The following is a 17797-nucleotide window of genomic DNA, read 5'->3' as shown; positions in this document are numbered from 1 at the left end:
CATAATTAATTGATCATTAATATATATATATATATAGGTCTAATAATTTATTATATTGAATTTAATATCAACTTTGAAATTAAGAAACTTTCACCACCTTATAAAATTGGGCGCTGCCTTAATCATTCACTTGACTAGCTAACCCTAAAATTAATTCTGGATTTTTTTAAAAAAAAGGATATTAAATTCAATATAATAAATTATTAGACCTATATATATATATATATATATATATATATATATATATATATATATATATGCTATGGTAGAGGGAGTCATGGGCTCAATTCCAATAAAATTTGGGAAAAAGACTTAAATTTGAAATTTTATTAATGCAAATTCCAGTATTTTACACCCATCTGTCTGCAGTTGTATCAATGTTGACAGAAATTGGCCCATTGGGTCTTGTGTTATATGGAGCAAAAGGAGCCCATTAAGGTGTGGTTTTTCTTAACCCCAAGGATAAACGAAAAGCCTACAACCTTCTAAAACAAATTAAATAAAATAAAATAAAAAATAAAAAAACTCAATAAGTTAGTCATTAACATATATTTTCTGTTAATGTTAAAATTATTGTAATATTTTAATTACTACTGTGCCAAGAATTTAAACCAATGACTTCGATTATGATATAAATTATTAAATCAAACGTTTAAACTATTAGTAAAATCACAACTTCAACTCTTTATAATATAACAGTTAAAGACCGTAAGCGTTATGGACCGAAGGAATTTAGATAGAATATTGACTAACTGAGTTACCCCCTCAATGTCAATAAATACATTAAATTTTTTTTTTAATAATTTAATATTTATAATTTTAATATTTATAATAATTTAATTTTTAAAATTGAATTTAATATTTTGATTTATGGTTGGTTAATCATAAATTTTAACAGAAGGACTATTCTATTAAAAAATATATTTAAAAAATATATTTATTTTTTTATTAAAAATATAGAGATTAAATTATAATTTTTATTATTTTTTTAAATATTAAATTATAAAATATTCTAAAATTTTTAGGTGAGTATAAATTGTAGTGAATTAGGAGGAAGGCTAAAAATTAAATAAATCTCCTAACAAAATAAATATTCATTTTATCACATGTTAAATGAGGAAAAAAAAAAGACAAATTTAAGAATAAGAATATAATATCAATAAAATTAACATTTTAATCAACAATTATTTTAAAAATAAAAATATTAAAAAAATTATATTTTTTTAATTTAAAAATTTAATGTTTGATGAACTGAAATGTAATTAAAATTTGAAAGTAATTAAAGCCTAATAAATTTAAAAAATATAATTATTGACTTAATTGAAATTAATTAATCAGTTTTTTTTAAGAAAATAAAAAATAAAATAAATAAAAAATTTTCCATAATTCCATTGCACGTGAGTCACGTGCCTAAGATACCACCTTTTGGAGAAAAGATATAAAATACGGGTAATTATTAGGTACACCAGGAGCACTAAAAAATATAGTGCTCCCTCTCTCACAGAAAGTGAGTCCTTCCTATTATATAAGAAATGAATCCCACGTGATTATTAGAGAAGGTATATATGCACCGGGTGCACCTAATAATTCCTCATAAAATACACCACAAGTGAATATTCCAATAACCGCCACCGTTAAGCATCTGTGAGTGCTGCTACTTCCACGCTTGGAGGAGTGATGGAGGCAACCGCCACCATTCTACACACCTCAAGATTCACTCTACCTCCGCTAGCCGCCGGTTTCATTTTTCGCAATCTTTTCTCTGCCCCAAAACCTCCCTATTCTCCGGCGTTTCCCTCGTCTCTATTTTCAACTGTAGGACATCTCGATCAATTGTTCTTGCGGTTGAAAGATCCGATGCGGTTTTTCTCTTCTCCTTCCTGCTTCTCATTTCCTGAAATCGAAAAAATGGGTTTCATAGGCTTAAATGTAATACAATAATCTGCTTTTACAAGGAAATTTCGATGGAAGTAAACGCAACGAGGATTTCAATTTAGAGAATGGATCAAATTTCACAAGAACACTGTTAGATTTTGCAGCATCTAACTTAATTTAGAGAATGGATCAAATTTCAACTTAGAGGATTTCATGATTTTTTATTTTAGTTTAGTTTTTTAAACAATTTTCTTAATTTCTTTTATAATTTTGTGGGGCTAAAGTTGCAGGGTAAAAAAATTGGAGAAGTTGCAGAAGCTTGGCCTGTGGCAATATTTGGGCTAGTATGACCCCAATTTTTTATGTGCCTAGTCCACTTCTCAGGTTTCAATCTTGTTGATTTTGTGCTAGTGGTGAGGTTGTAGCTATTTATTCTCCCCTCTCCCTATGAAGTTGCTACTGATATGAGAATTTTTTTTTTTTACTCCTTGTCCTTTTATGCTCAGTCCAGTCATGAAGTAGTAGGAATATTTTGTTTTCTAATTATCTTGTAAAGTAGGTGCATTTCATATTATTCACATTAGATAGGTTGTGTTGAAGGTGAGCTGATAGGGCCACTACTAGAAGCCAAACTAGGCACAACTACTGCTGCTTCATGATTTATAGCTTTATTCTATAGTTATTTTATTTTATCTAAGTAGTTTTACGTCTGTCTCTGTCATACCAGGCATCTATCTTATTGCTTAGTCCTTTCTTCTCCTGCTTAATTTTCCAAGTTCAACTTGCACCTCAAGAGTTTATAACAGGTATGCTGAATGTAATAAAACTGTCCTTTTTCCTATGGACCAGTTAATAGGGGGATATATTTTTAATTAGCTTAGTGTCATTACAATAGCATTGTGTTTGGAGAATTCATTGATCTTGGGATTTCTTGGTACAAGATTGGCTATCTTTTGTTGTATGCCAACCACATCATCAAGTGGAGTTGCACTCACACAAGTATGCATTTTCACTTCTTCTCATTGATCTCCCTTCCTTTTGTTTTGACTGTAAATATATCTCCTGTAATACACCGCCTAAATATATATTCTCAATAAGGATATGTACCGTGTAATGCATAATATCGGTAATGGTATTTCCCATATAATTGCAGCTTGTTGGTGAGAATTCTGCTCTTGCTCTCGCAATGACAGTGATTTCTAATTTACTAGGTGTTCTAACCGTAAGTTTAAACTTGCTCTTAGAATGCCAGTATTTTTAATCAGGAGTTCATTAAGTTTAGAACTTTATGAACTGCACCAGCAGCTCATTCTCTCCCGACTTACCATATTACACACTTGTTTGATTGGAAATTCTCTTTTATAGCTTTTCACAACCTCCTTTCATGCAGATACACCTCAAAATTTCTGGATTAGATATACATACTGCCTTCTATCGTTCATTTATATATTCCTGTGTTTCATATTTTTCTAATCTCCACTATAGTATGCTAATGATTGTTTGATGCCATAGGTTCCTTTTTGGATCTCAAGGCTTTTAACTGATGGTCTTGGTGTATCCATGCCAATTGGAAAGCTATTTTGGAGTCTAATTTTCACTCTTGTTGTTCCTTTGGTTTTGGGAAAGGTTCCTTCCTTGCCTTTGCTCATATTAATAATCCTCATTTTGGACATATTCTAAATATTGTTAACTTATGTACCATAGTTATTAAAGGCATGCCTCAGGCTCAAGGCTCTATAGGCTCCAACCCTAATGCCTTATGCACCTAGGCGTGCACCTTTGTTTCAGGCACAAGGTTCTAGAAAGGCATGCTTTCTTTATTTTCACCTTAGTAAGCACTTCCATTGGTAAAAAGTGCTACCACTTAAACTTAATATTTTTCAACTCAATTCAAGCCTTTATCCCAAAAATTTATATATTTTGATTACTACTATGCCAAGGATTTGAACCCTGATATTTGTCGATCAATAAGAATTTTATATTGACTCACTAAAAAGTTTTTGGAATTAGTATATCACTAATGATAACTAGTCATCAAAATCTCATCAAACCAACACACCTAAGATTGCAAGCCTCCCATATTTTTATTTTCAACTCTACCGCTCTATTATTATCTTTTTTTAAAAAAAAAATGTTACATTTACACCTATTTCAAGATATATGCCAAAGGAAAAAAAGAAAAAACATCACATTTATTTGACTTTTATGGATTTTTATTTATTTTGCTTTTGTGCCTCACCCCGCTCACACATGCGCTTGTGCCCTATGCCTTGCGCCTAGGCTCCAGGACCCCTTGGTGCCTTAGTGCGCCTTGAGCCTTTAATGACTATGTTATGTACTAAGGATGAAATAGTTCTATTGATGGGTTTTTAATAGATTATGAATCAATTTCTTTTTGATGATTAACAATAAATGTACCTTTAAGTTTTGGGAATAACAACTCAGCCTCTCTCTGTGCCTCTACTAAGCTGCATAAGATGATATGTATTACTCTTTAATGGTTTTTTCTTCCCTTTTCTTACTTACCATGGAGGTTAGAACATCATGTTTGTTTAGTTAAGTTCTTGTATCTACCTTAGAATGACAAGGAGCAGAACCTTCTAGCTCCCCCTGTTTAAGTTAATCTATTCTAAAAAAAGTTATTTTTATTTTCTTTTACTTATCTCTTTGAAGTATTTTCATTTGTAATTTTGGTATTACTAAATTTTTGTCAAGAAATTAGAAAATTGTTAAATAGACGCATGCAAGTTTAGATCGTCTCCTGATGGTTTAAGTTCCAAAACTGTTTAAAGGTTTTCCAGACTAGAAGTGATTCAATAGAGGCATGAAAGCTTATTTGATTATTTTTATCAAACCCTGTACACTCAATTTGACTTCAAAACTCATAAGCAATGTATTTAGAAGTAACTAATATTGCTGAAACTTCCAAAGGAGATGGAGTAGGAAGTATTTTGACCAACTTATTGATATGGCTTCCATACTTGATTCCAAGCATTCTATAACAACCGAGTTATTGCTGCAGCAATGCTATAAACTGGATCGTCTCCTATGCCACTGGCTGAGCTAAGCTTTGTGATACAGGCTGTGATTACAAATAGTTAAAAGGATCTTAACTTTCCATTTTTTAAGAAAAATTGTTATAAAAAAATGGACTAAATGTGCAGGGGAAATAGTCCATAATTTGCGATTGCTATCATATTCTTGAAAGCCGAAAGTAATTAAAAAATATTTGCATATTTCTTCATTTTTAATAGTTCTTCCTTTTGTTTATTTTCTTTATAGTTTTCTGGATTATAGTGATGTTGAAAAAGTTCCAGGAAGACATCTGTTGGATATTACCATTACATCATTGTTATTTGTATCTTGTTTCTTTCACAATTTGCAGGATTTTTATGTGCTTTTTCATTCACAGGTAGTCTGGAATAGCTTTAAAGGTAATCCTTTGAGCAAACCTTTCTTGTTTGCTGTGGGTAATTAGTTGGATTCTCTTCTGTGCTCCCTTATTTGCATTTCATATTTTACTCAAGAACATAGGCCATCTTCCCCACTTGGAAAAAAAAAATAGTAAAAAGAACAAAACAATGCCCATCTGCTCTGTTAGATAATGAAATGAAGCTGTATTTGCTGCATTCGTGTTCTGGATTTTAAGTGAGGTTTTTTTTGAAAGAATAATGAAATTTTTATATTTATTGGATATATGTGTGTGTGTGTGCATATACGCTCCAGAAAAAAATGAAATAACTATCATTCTTTACGCACTACAAATATGTATGTTTGATTAAAACTGTCCTATATGTTTGGCAGCATACGTTGATAAAAATCAGAGAGTTTTCTCAGTAGCCAATACCATCCTCCTCACCCTAGAAAGTATTTTATCCTTCTATGGTTCTTCACAATACTAAATATTTGTAAGAAAAGCGCATTACCTTTTTCGTCCTCTTTGTTTGGGTAAATTCAAATGCAAAATATATATTACCCTATAATATGTTAGTTGGGATTAGGTAGCAAATTAGCAATACGTCAGACCTAGTATTGTTTAGCCTTGGCAACTGTAATTATGCTCATTGAACAGCATGGATTATACATATGTTGCAGGTAGCTTGTGGGACTCTATTGAGATTACAATAATTAAGTTAACAAAAATAGTACTGGAAGTTTATTGTTGAATTTTTTACCATACTAAATTAAAGGATACTTTTAACTTCTTTTTCTTTTTATATAATTTTGCTCTGATATTTTTTTGTTTTATTTGTTGTTTTAGACCCTGTGGATGCAAGTAAGTACATCTAGACCCTTGCTTTTAATGGTCAAGCCACTAGTGTTCGTTGAAGCTATTGGGATGGGAATGTAAGTTACTTGATTGTCGTCTGAACTTTTATTCTATCTCATGAGCTCTTTATGTGCCTTGCTTTCACAAAATTTTCTGAACAAAATTTATTAAAGTTTCTATAGTTTATGCAATTTCCATGGTTAGCCTTTGGAAAGATGGCATTTTGCACTTCTGATCAGCTCCGTGTACCACAATCATGTGATTCTCTGTATTTATGCTTATACCGTACACTCTGATTTGGTCAAGCTTCGGCATAGCCTAGAACATTTTCCCTACATGCAATTGATATTTGTTTGTTCAGAGACGTTTTAATATGGAATAGCCAACAAAGAAGGGAAAATAAAACTGTCTAAGTCCTTGCACTATTGGGATTGATAAGAATGGAAGTCCACTTTTTATTCTAAATAAACAATCATAGAACAAACAACAACAATAAAAACTAAGCCTTAATCCCAAACTAGTTGAGTTTGGCTAAACGAATTCTTTTTCACTGTTCAGTTCTATTAGACACTAGGTCCACATCATAAATAAAGAATCAGGGAATGACAAAAATACTATACTGTTCAATTGAGTTGTGATATATGCATTTTGCATAGTCATTTAGGTTTAATTTCATGGCCATTTTATTTGATTGTTAGTCACTTTTAGCTAATTTCATTAGTTATTTAGATAATTTTTCATAATTGCCAATTTTGGATTAATTTGTAATTTTACTTTGTTTTGTAGGAAAAATGGTATTTTTGAGGGACTAAAAAAGAAATTTTGCCATTAAGGAGTGATTTCTACAGCCAAAGATGTCAAAAACAAGTTTCAAAGTTGAAGTATGCATTGGCCAAATTGCGCATAACTTGCCGCATAAGTTGTGCAGTTCTGCACAAGGAGAAGAAACAATGTTCCAAACTTGCCGAAATCTGCATAAGTTGCCGCATAACTTATGCAGATTCGCGCCTTGCTTATGCGACCTAACGGAAAACTGCATAACTTATGCAGTCTTGCACCCTGCTCATGCAGCTTCGTACAGAGAGCCCAGGAACCAGCCGAAAACTGCATAAGGGACTGCATAACTTATATAGTCCACTTATGCAGTTCCATAAAGTCTTCATAATGAGCTGACAGAAGATTCCCTCATAAAAACACACCATTTTAGGGCTCCTTGTCAGAGAAAAAGATATAAATAGGCCCTTATCCCATTTTAGAAAGGGAGAAAAAAAATAAAAGAAGAGGAGCAGCAACTGAAGAGTCACAAAGGGGAGCTAAAATGTCACCCCTCCATTTTTCTAGACAGATTTTGAGTTTTTTTTCCTTTCTTGCATATTTCATACCTTTCTTGTATTGAGTTTCTTTAGTTTTAGTTTATTTTCAAGATTTATTTCCTCTTTTACTTAGAATTTCTTGTGTTAAACATGGATTGTGAGTAGTTTTCTTTGATTCTGGAGTAAGGGATGTAATATTTTAATTATTTTTGCGGATTTGAACTGGGTTAGTCCCAATTTAATAAAATTTATGAGGTTTAATTCATTTCTTGTGTGCTTATTCACATGCTTAATGAAGAGCCTCATTAAGTTATGTTCTTAATCCTTGGTTGAAGCACCGAAAGGAGAAAACTAAGTGATAGTTAATCAAGAAATTGGACTTAATTAACTTAGATCTAGAAATAGACTAAGGGTTAAGAGGGTTTTAATAGATTGACTAAAGAATTAATTTTAACTCCATGAAAGTAGGATTACGTTAATTAAGGCACTCTTTGTCTCACTCAAAAGAGTTTTCAAAGGATTTTAGAATTAATCTCCTTTAAACCCATAAATTTCATGGATTGAACTAGCTAGGGAAAATCCCAAAATGACTTAAATATGAACCCTTATCTCCAGAATCGTCTTTTATCAATTATTGCTTAGAATTTTACTTTTGAGTATTTAGTTTAATCTCATTTTATTAATTTTTATTATTAATATTATCAATTTCTTTATTTTGCGAATTATTAAATTAGTCACTGTTTAAATTTAGTTTTGCATTTTCATACTTTATGCTTCAAATTCCTAAATTTCTTTTATTAATTTGATTAAAATACAAGTTTAACATATTTTATTTTACATCAAAAATTCAATTGAAAACACAACACTTCGTAAGAACGATATCTTTTTTTATACTACTTGAACGATCCGTGCACTTGCGGTTGGGACACATCAAGTTGTACACTAGTCATATCAGTATGGGGCAAAAGAGTGACTTAAGATGTGAGAATCAGTGGAATTGCACTGGGTGACTTAAGATGTGAGAATCAGTGGAATTGCACTGGGAAAATAAAATCTTGAAGTTACAAAGTTGGTGCATTTTAATTCAAGGACCTGAATAGAAAAAGGGACATGAAAATATATGTTAAAACAGGAGAAACACAGTGCTGCAGTGACTAATATTTAGACTAGAACTTCCTGTGCAAGGGATATTATTCTTGAGCCAATTTATTACCATGGACCAATGCCCATACACTTTGTGGAGCAATGTGCTATTTCTAGTTTTGTTGAGATCTCTTCTTTGTCATGCCCAGATTCTTTGTGTTAATGCAGACAGAATGAAACTATTTTCTATCAAGTAGATTTCCATTGCCAAAATCTTATCTACTAAGTCCATTCTTAAATATCAAAGAAATCTGAATGCCTGACAAGGTTTCTATCTCCTTGTGCTTGCAGATTCATTCATCTTACTTTACTGGCTTTTAACATCATTGCTCTGCAAACCTTATCAACTATATTTGGTGGCAGAGTCATTTTTTGCAAAGAAAGAGAATACCCAGACTCTCTTAATTGTTTGAACTCAGGTTAGTGTTCCCTCTCACATAACAAACGGCAATTTTGTTTATTTTAATTGGTGTTGAATGTAAGATGCTCTTATCATGTGAAGCATTTCATCCTTAATATCATATATTTTCTTTTATCTGATTCTTTTTATTTTTTCCAGAAATGTAATAAGGAAGAAATGGAAACGCTATATGTTGTAATTGCCATGCTATATTTTGGCACTTCAAACTTGGACATCAGCATCTGCTTCATTTATGTTAATGACTGCTTTCAACAGGAGTTTCATTTATTTTTTTTCCCACTAATTTGCCTGGTTCTGCAGAAAGCTTTGCTTATTGTTGTAGCTGTAGTGGAACAACTGAGTGGTGCACTGGGTGAATCTGGACTATTAGTTCTTCCTTGTGTTGCAGCACATATTAACCGGGTTCTCTCATTCAAATCTTGTTCTCTTCATTTTTTATTATTTTCCACAATTACAGCATCAGCTTACATTATATTATTGTTGTAGATCATCATAGACTTATTTCTAGTAAACTTTTGGCTTCGAAAGGATAAGTCGCACAATCAAATCAAGAAATTTGGAAGAATGCCATTATTAGTTGAGAAGCATCTTTTGTACTGGAAAAATATTGTCATATAATTTACAGTTACTATTACCATTCAACTGTTTTGAAGAATGGCTAATGGATCTAGTGAGCAGCAAATAGTGTCAATTTTGCTTTTCATATTTTACAACTAAATTTGACAATATTTAATAATTTAAAATTATAAAAATTATTAAATACAAGTGGCCACAAAATTGAAAGAGCAAGTTGAGGAATCTAAAAAGAAAGATGTGATAGAAGTAGTGGAAATTTAGTAAAAGAATTGCGAATTGATAAGCATGTGAAGAAATGAAGACGGGTCCAAATTCCCAGGAAGTATAAAGTGAAGTTGCCAAGAGTAGTTCCAAGTTCCTACGAATTATATGTTATTGACTATTGTACTCTCTTCCTATATCTAAACATTTGCATTCTCCCTATTTTCTCAATCCCAAGGCTACATGGTTATATAATGTCTTCTTCTTTACGAGATTAATAGTATGTTTGGATAGAGATAAAATAAGAGAGTGAAGAAAATTTGAAAGAAAAATAATTTTATTTTTCATCATTTTGTGTTTGGATTGCTAAAAAATAAAGAGGGAATGAAATTTTGAGAAGAAAATAAAATTTTTTTGTCCACTTTTACTTTCTCTCCAAAACGGTGGAGGACAGTAGGAGAAAATATAAAAAATTATAAGTATATCTCTATATTTTATAAGTTTTTATTTCTTTAACTTAAGATAAAATTATAATTTTACGATTCGTAAAGCAACTTTCACTCTAATATTTTTTTCTCTTTATCTAAACATAAGAGGAAAAATATATTTTCCTCCAATCATTATTATCTTTTTTATTTTCCTCTAATTATTTTCCTTTCTCCAACTCAAACATAATGTAAGTTTGAACTTTCATCAAAATTAAATAAAAAAAAAAATTTATTATATAGTTTCTGAGTTTTTACAATATTCACAATTTTCCTTATTTTTAATTTTTTCAATAATTTGATCCCTCCATTAATTTGGGTGTGGGTGATGAAATTTAGGGTAATCAACACCAAAATCAATATTCATTGTTTGCTTTGATGTGGGCGATAAAAAAAAAGGTATTATGTTGATCACTAACCTCTTAAACTTAAATGAAAGATTGCATCATTAATCTCTTATATATTTCAATGTTGCATTTGTGTCTGTTTTTAGGTTAAATTAAATTAAATTAAATTAAAAAAATTATCATTTAATTCATATATTTTAATGAAATTAACGCCTTGATTGGCATTTTAAAATATATACTATTTAATTTATGTATTTTGCTTTTCATTAAAGTTTTAATTCTTTAGTCAAATTTTTTATTAGTCAATAAATTTTAATATCAGTTAAATTATTATTTAATCTATTTATTTTAGTAAAATTAATTAATTAATCACCATATTTAAAAAATATATTCTTAAACCATGGTGACTAAATATGAATTTGTATTTTTTAAAAATTGTTTAAGTTTCAAATTATTGGGTATCTTTTTTGTATTTTTTCTATTAAAAAATAATTTTTTTAGATTATTTTCTTGATTAAGTGAAAATTTAAGGAAATTGAATAAATAGTTTATATGATTTTATATTAAAAGAAATGGAAAAAAAAGTAAGAATGAGAGAGAGAGAGAAAAAGGCATAGATGTAAAGAGAAAAAAATAGAAAAAGCGAAAAATAAAAGATAATAAAAAAGAAATAAATAGAAGAAAATATATAAAATAATTAAATGAACCAGAGAATTAATAAAATTAAATTACATATATATTAATTAATATATTTTTTAAAATATAGATATTAATTGATTAATTTTATAAAATAAAAAAAATTAAATAGTAAATTTAATTAACATTAAAATTTATTAGCTATGATAAAATTAATAAAAAATTAAAAATTTTAATAAATTAAAAAAAATAAATAGTAATTTTTAAAATAAAAAAATTAAATAATTAATTTTAGTAAAATTACAGGACTTGAATAATAATTTTACCTTAAGTAAAAGCCAAGCATATTTGATATGATGTGAACTTGTCCCTACTTTCTAAAGGCTGGGCTGGATGCAACAGGTCAAAAAGGCTGTTGCGAAAGCAGGCGAGTCCTTTTATAGAGATGCTAACATGGCATTACATGTGCTGCCAAATCGAAGAATGTAAGGTGTCCCCCCGTGCCCCACAGACCTGAGACTGAAAGGATGCTGCATTTATATATGTACACAACGTCCTAATCGACCAACCAACACGTTTCGATTTGCAGATGGTGAGTTCTGGTTCGGATTCCTAAGCCCAATCATGTCTTCTTGGAATGACTGTACCTACTATAGAGCTGGATAGCCCTAGAGCTCGATAGCCCCTAGATCTGGCCATGTTTAATTAGATTAATGTCTCTTGTTTTTTCATTTCAACTGGTTTTGATTGTCATTTTCAGTAAGTCCAGTTCAAGACTAATCGCTCATAAGATCCATGGTTTTGATTCGATTCAGGTTTGCGAATCATTGTTTAATTTCAATTCCCAATCGATTTGTCTTATCATATGCTCGAATCAAACCACCCGAGTTTTGTCTATTTAAATTTTCAATTAGAATTTTTTTAGAAAAAATAGTTTAAAAATCTGAATTTATGTTTGAAAAAGTGAAAGGTTTTTAAAATATGATTTTTAAAAGTTTTCAAAAAAATTTTATGTTTTAACTCATTAAATTGATGAATTAATAAACTTTTCTCTTTAAAACTCTAAATATCTTAAAAAATATTTTTTAAAATTAAAAAAATTTGAAAATCATATACAATTTCAGTTCAATTTTTATTTTAATTTGATTTGAGGCAATTCAATAATTGAAATTTTTATTAAGAATAAAAAATTTAATCAAAGTAAATCGAATAATTAAACTAATTTATCAATGTGAATTCAATTTGACTCAGGAAGAAATAAAAAGAGATTTAAATAGGTGGATTATAATTTAATATTAGATCTAATTCTAACTATGCTCAGATCTACATGCTATGAAGATTTAGTATGCTACTTGAATGCAACATTAGACTTTAGAGAGATTCTAATCATGTCAATACATTTCATTGAATAGAACTTGCATGAAAACACAAATTATTATTTTAATTAAATTGCATCTTTTAAAATATAAAATACTTGTTTTTAAGAAAGAAATATGAATTTTAGTAAAATTATAATAATATTATCAAAACATCTTAACCTTTATAAGTTTATAAATACACACTTATGCCCAATTGACATGGGATCTTAGCATGGCCAGAACTTTCCAATTCTAAGACTGAATTGCATAGTGTGATAGTGCATTATGTCAATCAGTCTAAAAATTCACCCAATGAAAATGTAAAAGCAAAAAAAATGTGAAGAACACCATTTGCAGCCTTTCACTCTCACTCATTATGTACTGCTGAAAGATTGAGAAGATCTTTTATGAAGTAATAATAATAATAAAAATATATCAAAATTGAACAACATAGTCATTTTCATCAATAATTTAACTTTTTTTTTCAATTTTTTAGTTAATATAATAAATTATTTTACTCAATTTATTATTATTTTTTTTAGTCGTGAGTGTTTTTAAAATTATGTATTCAAATTTTATAATTTGATATCATTTCTTTTAAGATTAATATAATGTATGAAAAGATTTTAAAGATGTTCAATCATCATAAAAATACAATGTCATTGCTGAATTAAGTTGTATAAGTGAATTATTTTATTATAATATTTTAATTTTAAATAAATATATTAATTATTATTGGCATTTCACTCTTCCCCCCCCCCCCCACCTCCCCACATATATATATATATATGAAAAAAAAGAAGGAAATTTGCAGAAAGGTTGCTATAGATTGTCAAATATATAATACATGGTGAAGGCATTCATGTGTTTCCCTTCACTTCTATTTTATTTTACAAAATAAAATAATAAAAATATCTTAATTTTTTGCAGTCCCTTACTCAAAACCTTTTTTTTTTTTCCCTTAACCTAATATCAAATGATTTATTCTATCAATTGTTACAATTATTTTATAATTTTTAATTTTAATATATGTAATATTTTTTATTTATTAAATCCAATTAAAATTTGAAACTTAACGATTTTAAAAACCTATGCATACATAACTTAAAAATGAAACCTAATGAGTTTCAATGGGAACTAAAAAAATTCAAAAAATAAAAATAAAAGAGAAAATTTTTATGGAAATAAACATTAACATAAACGATGAATACAGTATATACTTTTGGCTAATACCCATTTTTATTCATAGTAACTGAGAATATATAACAAGGGTTCATTTGCTTTCACAAGAAGAAGAAGAAGAAGAAGAAGAAGAAGAAGAAGAAGAAGCCTTTAATTTCTCAGGACACTAAATTGGGGCTCATCAAGGAGATATGGATCCCAACTTTATTCTAGCTAAACAACTTCTTCTCATTAATCAAGATACAAACTTGAAGTTGATAGTTAATACCTAATTACATGCATAATATGTAATAATAGATCAGTTGCCGAAACAGCGGATGACAGTAGCTAAGGTCTCCATTATTGCAGCTGGTTTTCACTTCTGTTTTCTGCGTGAGAAATTTTTAAGTAAACTTAATTAATGGATAAACTTATCAATTATCTATAATTATTCTTAAATTAGAAATGATGTGAAAGAATATCATTAAATTATTAGTTCAAGTCATAAGTCTACTCGAGTGTTTATCTTTCTGCGTACCTTTTTCTTCAGCGCCTCCTTGCAGCTGTTTCCCTCTGAGCATTAAAGAAGACAGCTGCCACCGGCAGGCCTAGTCCATTTTCCTCTGCAAATTTTCTGGTGTTAAAATGATCCCCTGGGCTTGGTGTGGTCACTGTTTGCCTTTTTCGTTGCTTGAACAGAAGGAAAACAAACCTATGGATCCCTATGTTTGGCCTTGGCATCTCGTAGCTCACCACTTCCCTTCCTGCAGAAAAGTTTTTTCGTGTTACTTTTCATTTTCAGATAAAGAAGAAATTTCATTTCTTTATCATCGATTCTCTTTTTGGGGCTTACCAAACGTGGCATCAGTGGTGCCTGGGATGTCCGTAACTATCCTGTAACGTGGTCAAATCAAGTTTAACCATTAGTACACACTTGTATATGTATTTCTAAATAGTACTTGTTACCATTTCTTCTTTTTTATACATATGCTTGTACTTCAGTTTTGTGAAAATCTGGAAATGATGAAATCAGTTCTCGTTTCTATTTTTGCTATATTTGTACTATATTCTTCTTCCTTTTACTCTTTTTCTTTTTCTTTTTTTTTTCTATGCCAAAGTCCAAAATCCAAAACCAAATGCCCTTTTGAAATAGGACACAAAAACTGAGGTTGGTTGGCCAAATCTTTCATTTCTCTCTTCTGCTCTGAATTGTAAATGAAAGGTTTCTGTATAGTATGCTATACCAGTGCAAGTGCTCCCTCAGGTATGGATCGCTGGGACCAGGCACATCTGGGTCTGTCATGACCTGCAATTAATAATATTGATTTTTTTTCAATTAATAATATTGATGAAAAGTGATAAAATAAAGTTTCACATGATATGTGTGTAAAGAAGAGTGAGCTTAGCTTTTACATGGCTATAGATAGAAGAAGAAGAAGAAGAAGAAATACCAGAGTGAAAAAGGATCTCATATCACCTCCCTGGACCTCAACCTTAGGTTTCTGAGTTACAGCAGAAGGGAAAAGCTCATGGCCATTATAAACCTGTTTGTTGGGGTTATAAGAGACTGTCATTTTCACAATTGGGGTGAAATAATCAATTACATCTCCAATTACCCTCCCAACCACCAGAGGATCTGTTGTCTTCGCCATTAGAGACTTGAGAAAGATTAGAGAGAGAGAGAGAGAGAGAGAGAGAGAAAGAGAGAGAATTCTTGAGAGTGGATATATAAGCTAAATTTGCTTGGTTTTTGTTAGCTCTTCTTGACAATCTCTCTTGTAAGGCAATGGGGGTGGAAGCAGGCCTCCATATTTATACTGTTGGTTTTTTTTTTTTTCTTTTTTTTAAGATTTATACTGTCGGTTTGGCCAAGACCCACGGAAGCTAAGGGATGGTGGGGTTACCTGCATATATAATTATTTATTAGTCTTTTGTTGTTTACAATAAGGTTCAGTGAAAATTCTACCATGAGAATGTTCTCTAATTTACTGTGACCCTGTGAGCATATACATTCTATAGTGGGCATTAGTAATTTTGTAACATTTGCTAGCTATAATTCATCATTTTGTGAAATGAAAGAAAGACCTTTGCATTACTTTCATTCGTCTTCTTCCTTACCTCCATCTTCGAAACTTCCATACTACTATTAGTTTTTGGTTTTAACATTTCCATTCCAAATTCTGAAAAGTAGATTCCAGATTAATAAATGTAATATTTTGATATTTTACTATAATTTTATTTTTTTAAATATACACTTGTTGTATTTATTTTTTAATTAAATATCGCAAAACGTTGCAAACCACCATGGGGGATCTAGAAAAATTTTTCTGGGGTTAATATATGTAAAAAAATTTTCCATGCTCAAATAAATCATATAATTATAAATTTAAAACTAACTGCTCATCATTATAATTATATCTAAGAAAACTCTCATAAAAATGAATTATAATAAATATATTAAGTAATTACTCTCATTATAATATAGACATAACTTAATATATTTATTACTTTAACTATCTTATATACTAAAAAAGTATTATAATGGACAATAATTTATTCTTTTTGTATTATGCCGTTCTCCACTTTAGCCTGAAGCCTCCCTCAATGAACAAGAGCCCTTCTTTGCAATGGATGAAATTCAAAAAATCTTTACGCACTTAGTCCCCTCAATTCTCATTTAATTAAGAATCCAATTAAATTTATGAATAACATTATAATAAGAGTTCTACATAATATATGAAATAATTCTCATCCTAATGAGAAATATTTCTCTTACTTGAATTAGGATTTTTTTCAAATTCTACTAAAATTTTAAGTCATAAATCTAATACGAGAAATAAAAAATAAAGTGAATTATACTTGAAAGATTAGATCTTTAGAAGTAAAAGAAGCACTTAAGAGAATGAAAGTGGGTAAAGCCTGTGGACCCGATGAAATACCAATTGAAGTGTGGAAGTATTTGGGAGATATGGAAGTGGCATGGTTAACTAAATTATTTAATAAGATTCTAAACTCAAAGAAAATGCTTGATGAATGGAGAAGGAGTATCTTAGTACCTATTTTTAAAAATAAGGGAGACATACAGATATAGGGGAATTAAACTCATGAGCCATACTATGAAGTTGTGGGAGAGAGTTGTGGAGCATTGACTACGTCATGATACTTCTATCTCTCTCAATCAATTTGGTTTCATGCCCGGTCGTTCAACTATGGAAGTGATTTTTCTCATTAGAAGCTTGATGGATAAATATAGAGATGTGAAGAAAGATCTACACATGATTTTTATTGATTTGGAGAAGGCTTATGATAGTGTTCCAAGAGATGTCTTATGGAATGTGTTAGAACAAAAGAGGGTATCTATTAGGTACATACAAGTGTTAAAAGATATGTATGAAGGAGTAACTACTATTGTGCGCACGGTGGGAGGGGATACAAGAGATTTTCCAATCCCAATTGGATTACACCAAGGATCAGCCATAAGCCCTTACCTTTTTATATTAGTTTTAGATGAATTGACGAAACATATACAAGAGAGTATTCCTTGGTGCATGATATTTGCGGATGATATTGTTTTGATAGATGAGACACGAGAAGGAGTCAATAGAAAGCTAGAGCTTTGGAGAAGTGCTCTAGAGTCAAAGGGTTTTAAGTTAAGTAGAACGAAAACAGAATACATGCATTGCAAGTTCAGTGAAGGCCAAACTGGTGATAGGGAAGGAGTTAGTTTGAATGGAGTGGTACTGTCCCAAAGTAATCACTTTAACTATCTAGGCTCAGTCCTTCAAGTAGATGGGGGATGTGAGGAGGATGTTAGTCATAGGATTAAAGCCGGATGGTTGAAGTGAAGACGTGCCACTGGAGTTTTATGTGATCGTAAGATTCCCAACAAGTTGAAAGGAAAATTTTACCGTACAACCATACGACCGGCTATGTTATATGGTAGCGAGTGTTGAGCATTGAAAGAGTCGTATGCGTCTAAGATAAGAGTTGTAGAGATGAGAATGTTAAGGT

The 17797-nt window shown here is 30.3% G+C and overlaps 1 protein-coding gene and 2 long non-coding RNA genes across 7 annotated transcripts; 2 read left to right on the top strand and 1 right to left on the bottom strand.

Annotated features, from left to right (window-relative positions):
• The first annotated feature begins 1637 nt into the window (after nucleotides 1–1637).
• LOC110664688 (uncharacterized) lies at nucleotides 1638–7723 on the top strand. Of its 5 annotated transcripts, none has more exons than XR_009142029.1 (3): nucleotides 1638–1862; nucleotides 2160–6222; nucleotides 6932–7723. It is a non-coding gene; the product is annotated as an uncharacterized LOC110664688 (long non-coding RNA). The 5 variants fall into 5 exon arrangements; XR_009142057.1 differs by having other exon boundaries at nucleotides 1638–2219; nucleotides 2603–6222; XR_009142034.1 differs by having other exon boundaries at nucleotides 1638–2681; nucleotides 2817–6222.
• Nucleotides 7724–8566: 843 nt separating this feature from the next.
• Nucleotides 8567–9677, top strand: LOC131169075 (uncharacterized). The gene is made up of 3 exons (XR_009142065.1): nucleotides 8567–9020; nucleotides 9323–9424; nucleotides 9509–9677. It is a non-coding gene; the product is annotated as an uncharacterized LOC131169075 (long non-coding RNA).
• A 4647-nt stretch (nucleotides 9678–14324) lies between these two features.
• LOC110664692 (CEN-like protein 2) lies at nucleotides 14325–15582 on the bottom strand. The gene is made up of 4 exons (XM_021824456.2): nucleotides 15238–15582; nucleotides 15031–15092; nucleotides 14640–14680; nucleotides 14325–14550 (listed from the first exon to the last, which is right to left on the bottom strand). Exons 1-4 carry the CDS (start codon nucleotides 15436–15438, stop codon nucleotides 14333–14335), a joined length of 522 nt encoding a protein of 173 aa, XP_021680148.2. The 5' UTR covers nucleotides 15439–15582; the 3' UTR covers nucleotides 14325–14332.
• Nucleotides 15583–17797: the final 2215 nt, after the last annotated feature.

This window comes from Hevea brasiliensis, chromosome 1, assembly GCF_030052815.1.
Source record: "Hevea brasiliensis isolate MT/VB/25A 57/8 chromosome 1, ASM3005281v1, whole genome shotgun sequence".
NCBI lineage: Eukaryota > Viridiplantae > Streptophyta > Magnoliopsida > Malpighiales > Euphorbiaceae > Hevea > Hevea brasiliensis.
This window is presented reverse-complemented; position numbering and strand designations above follow the sequence as displayed.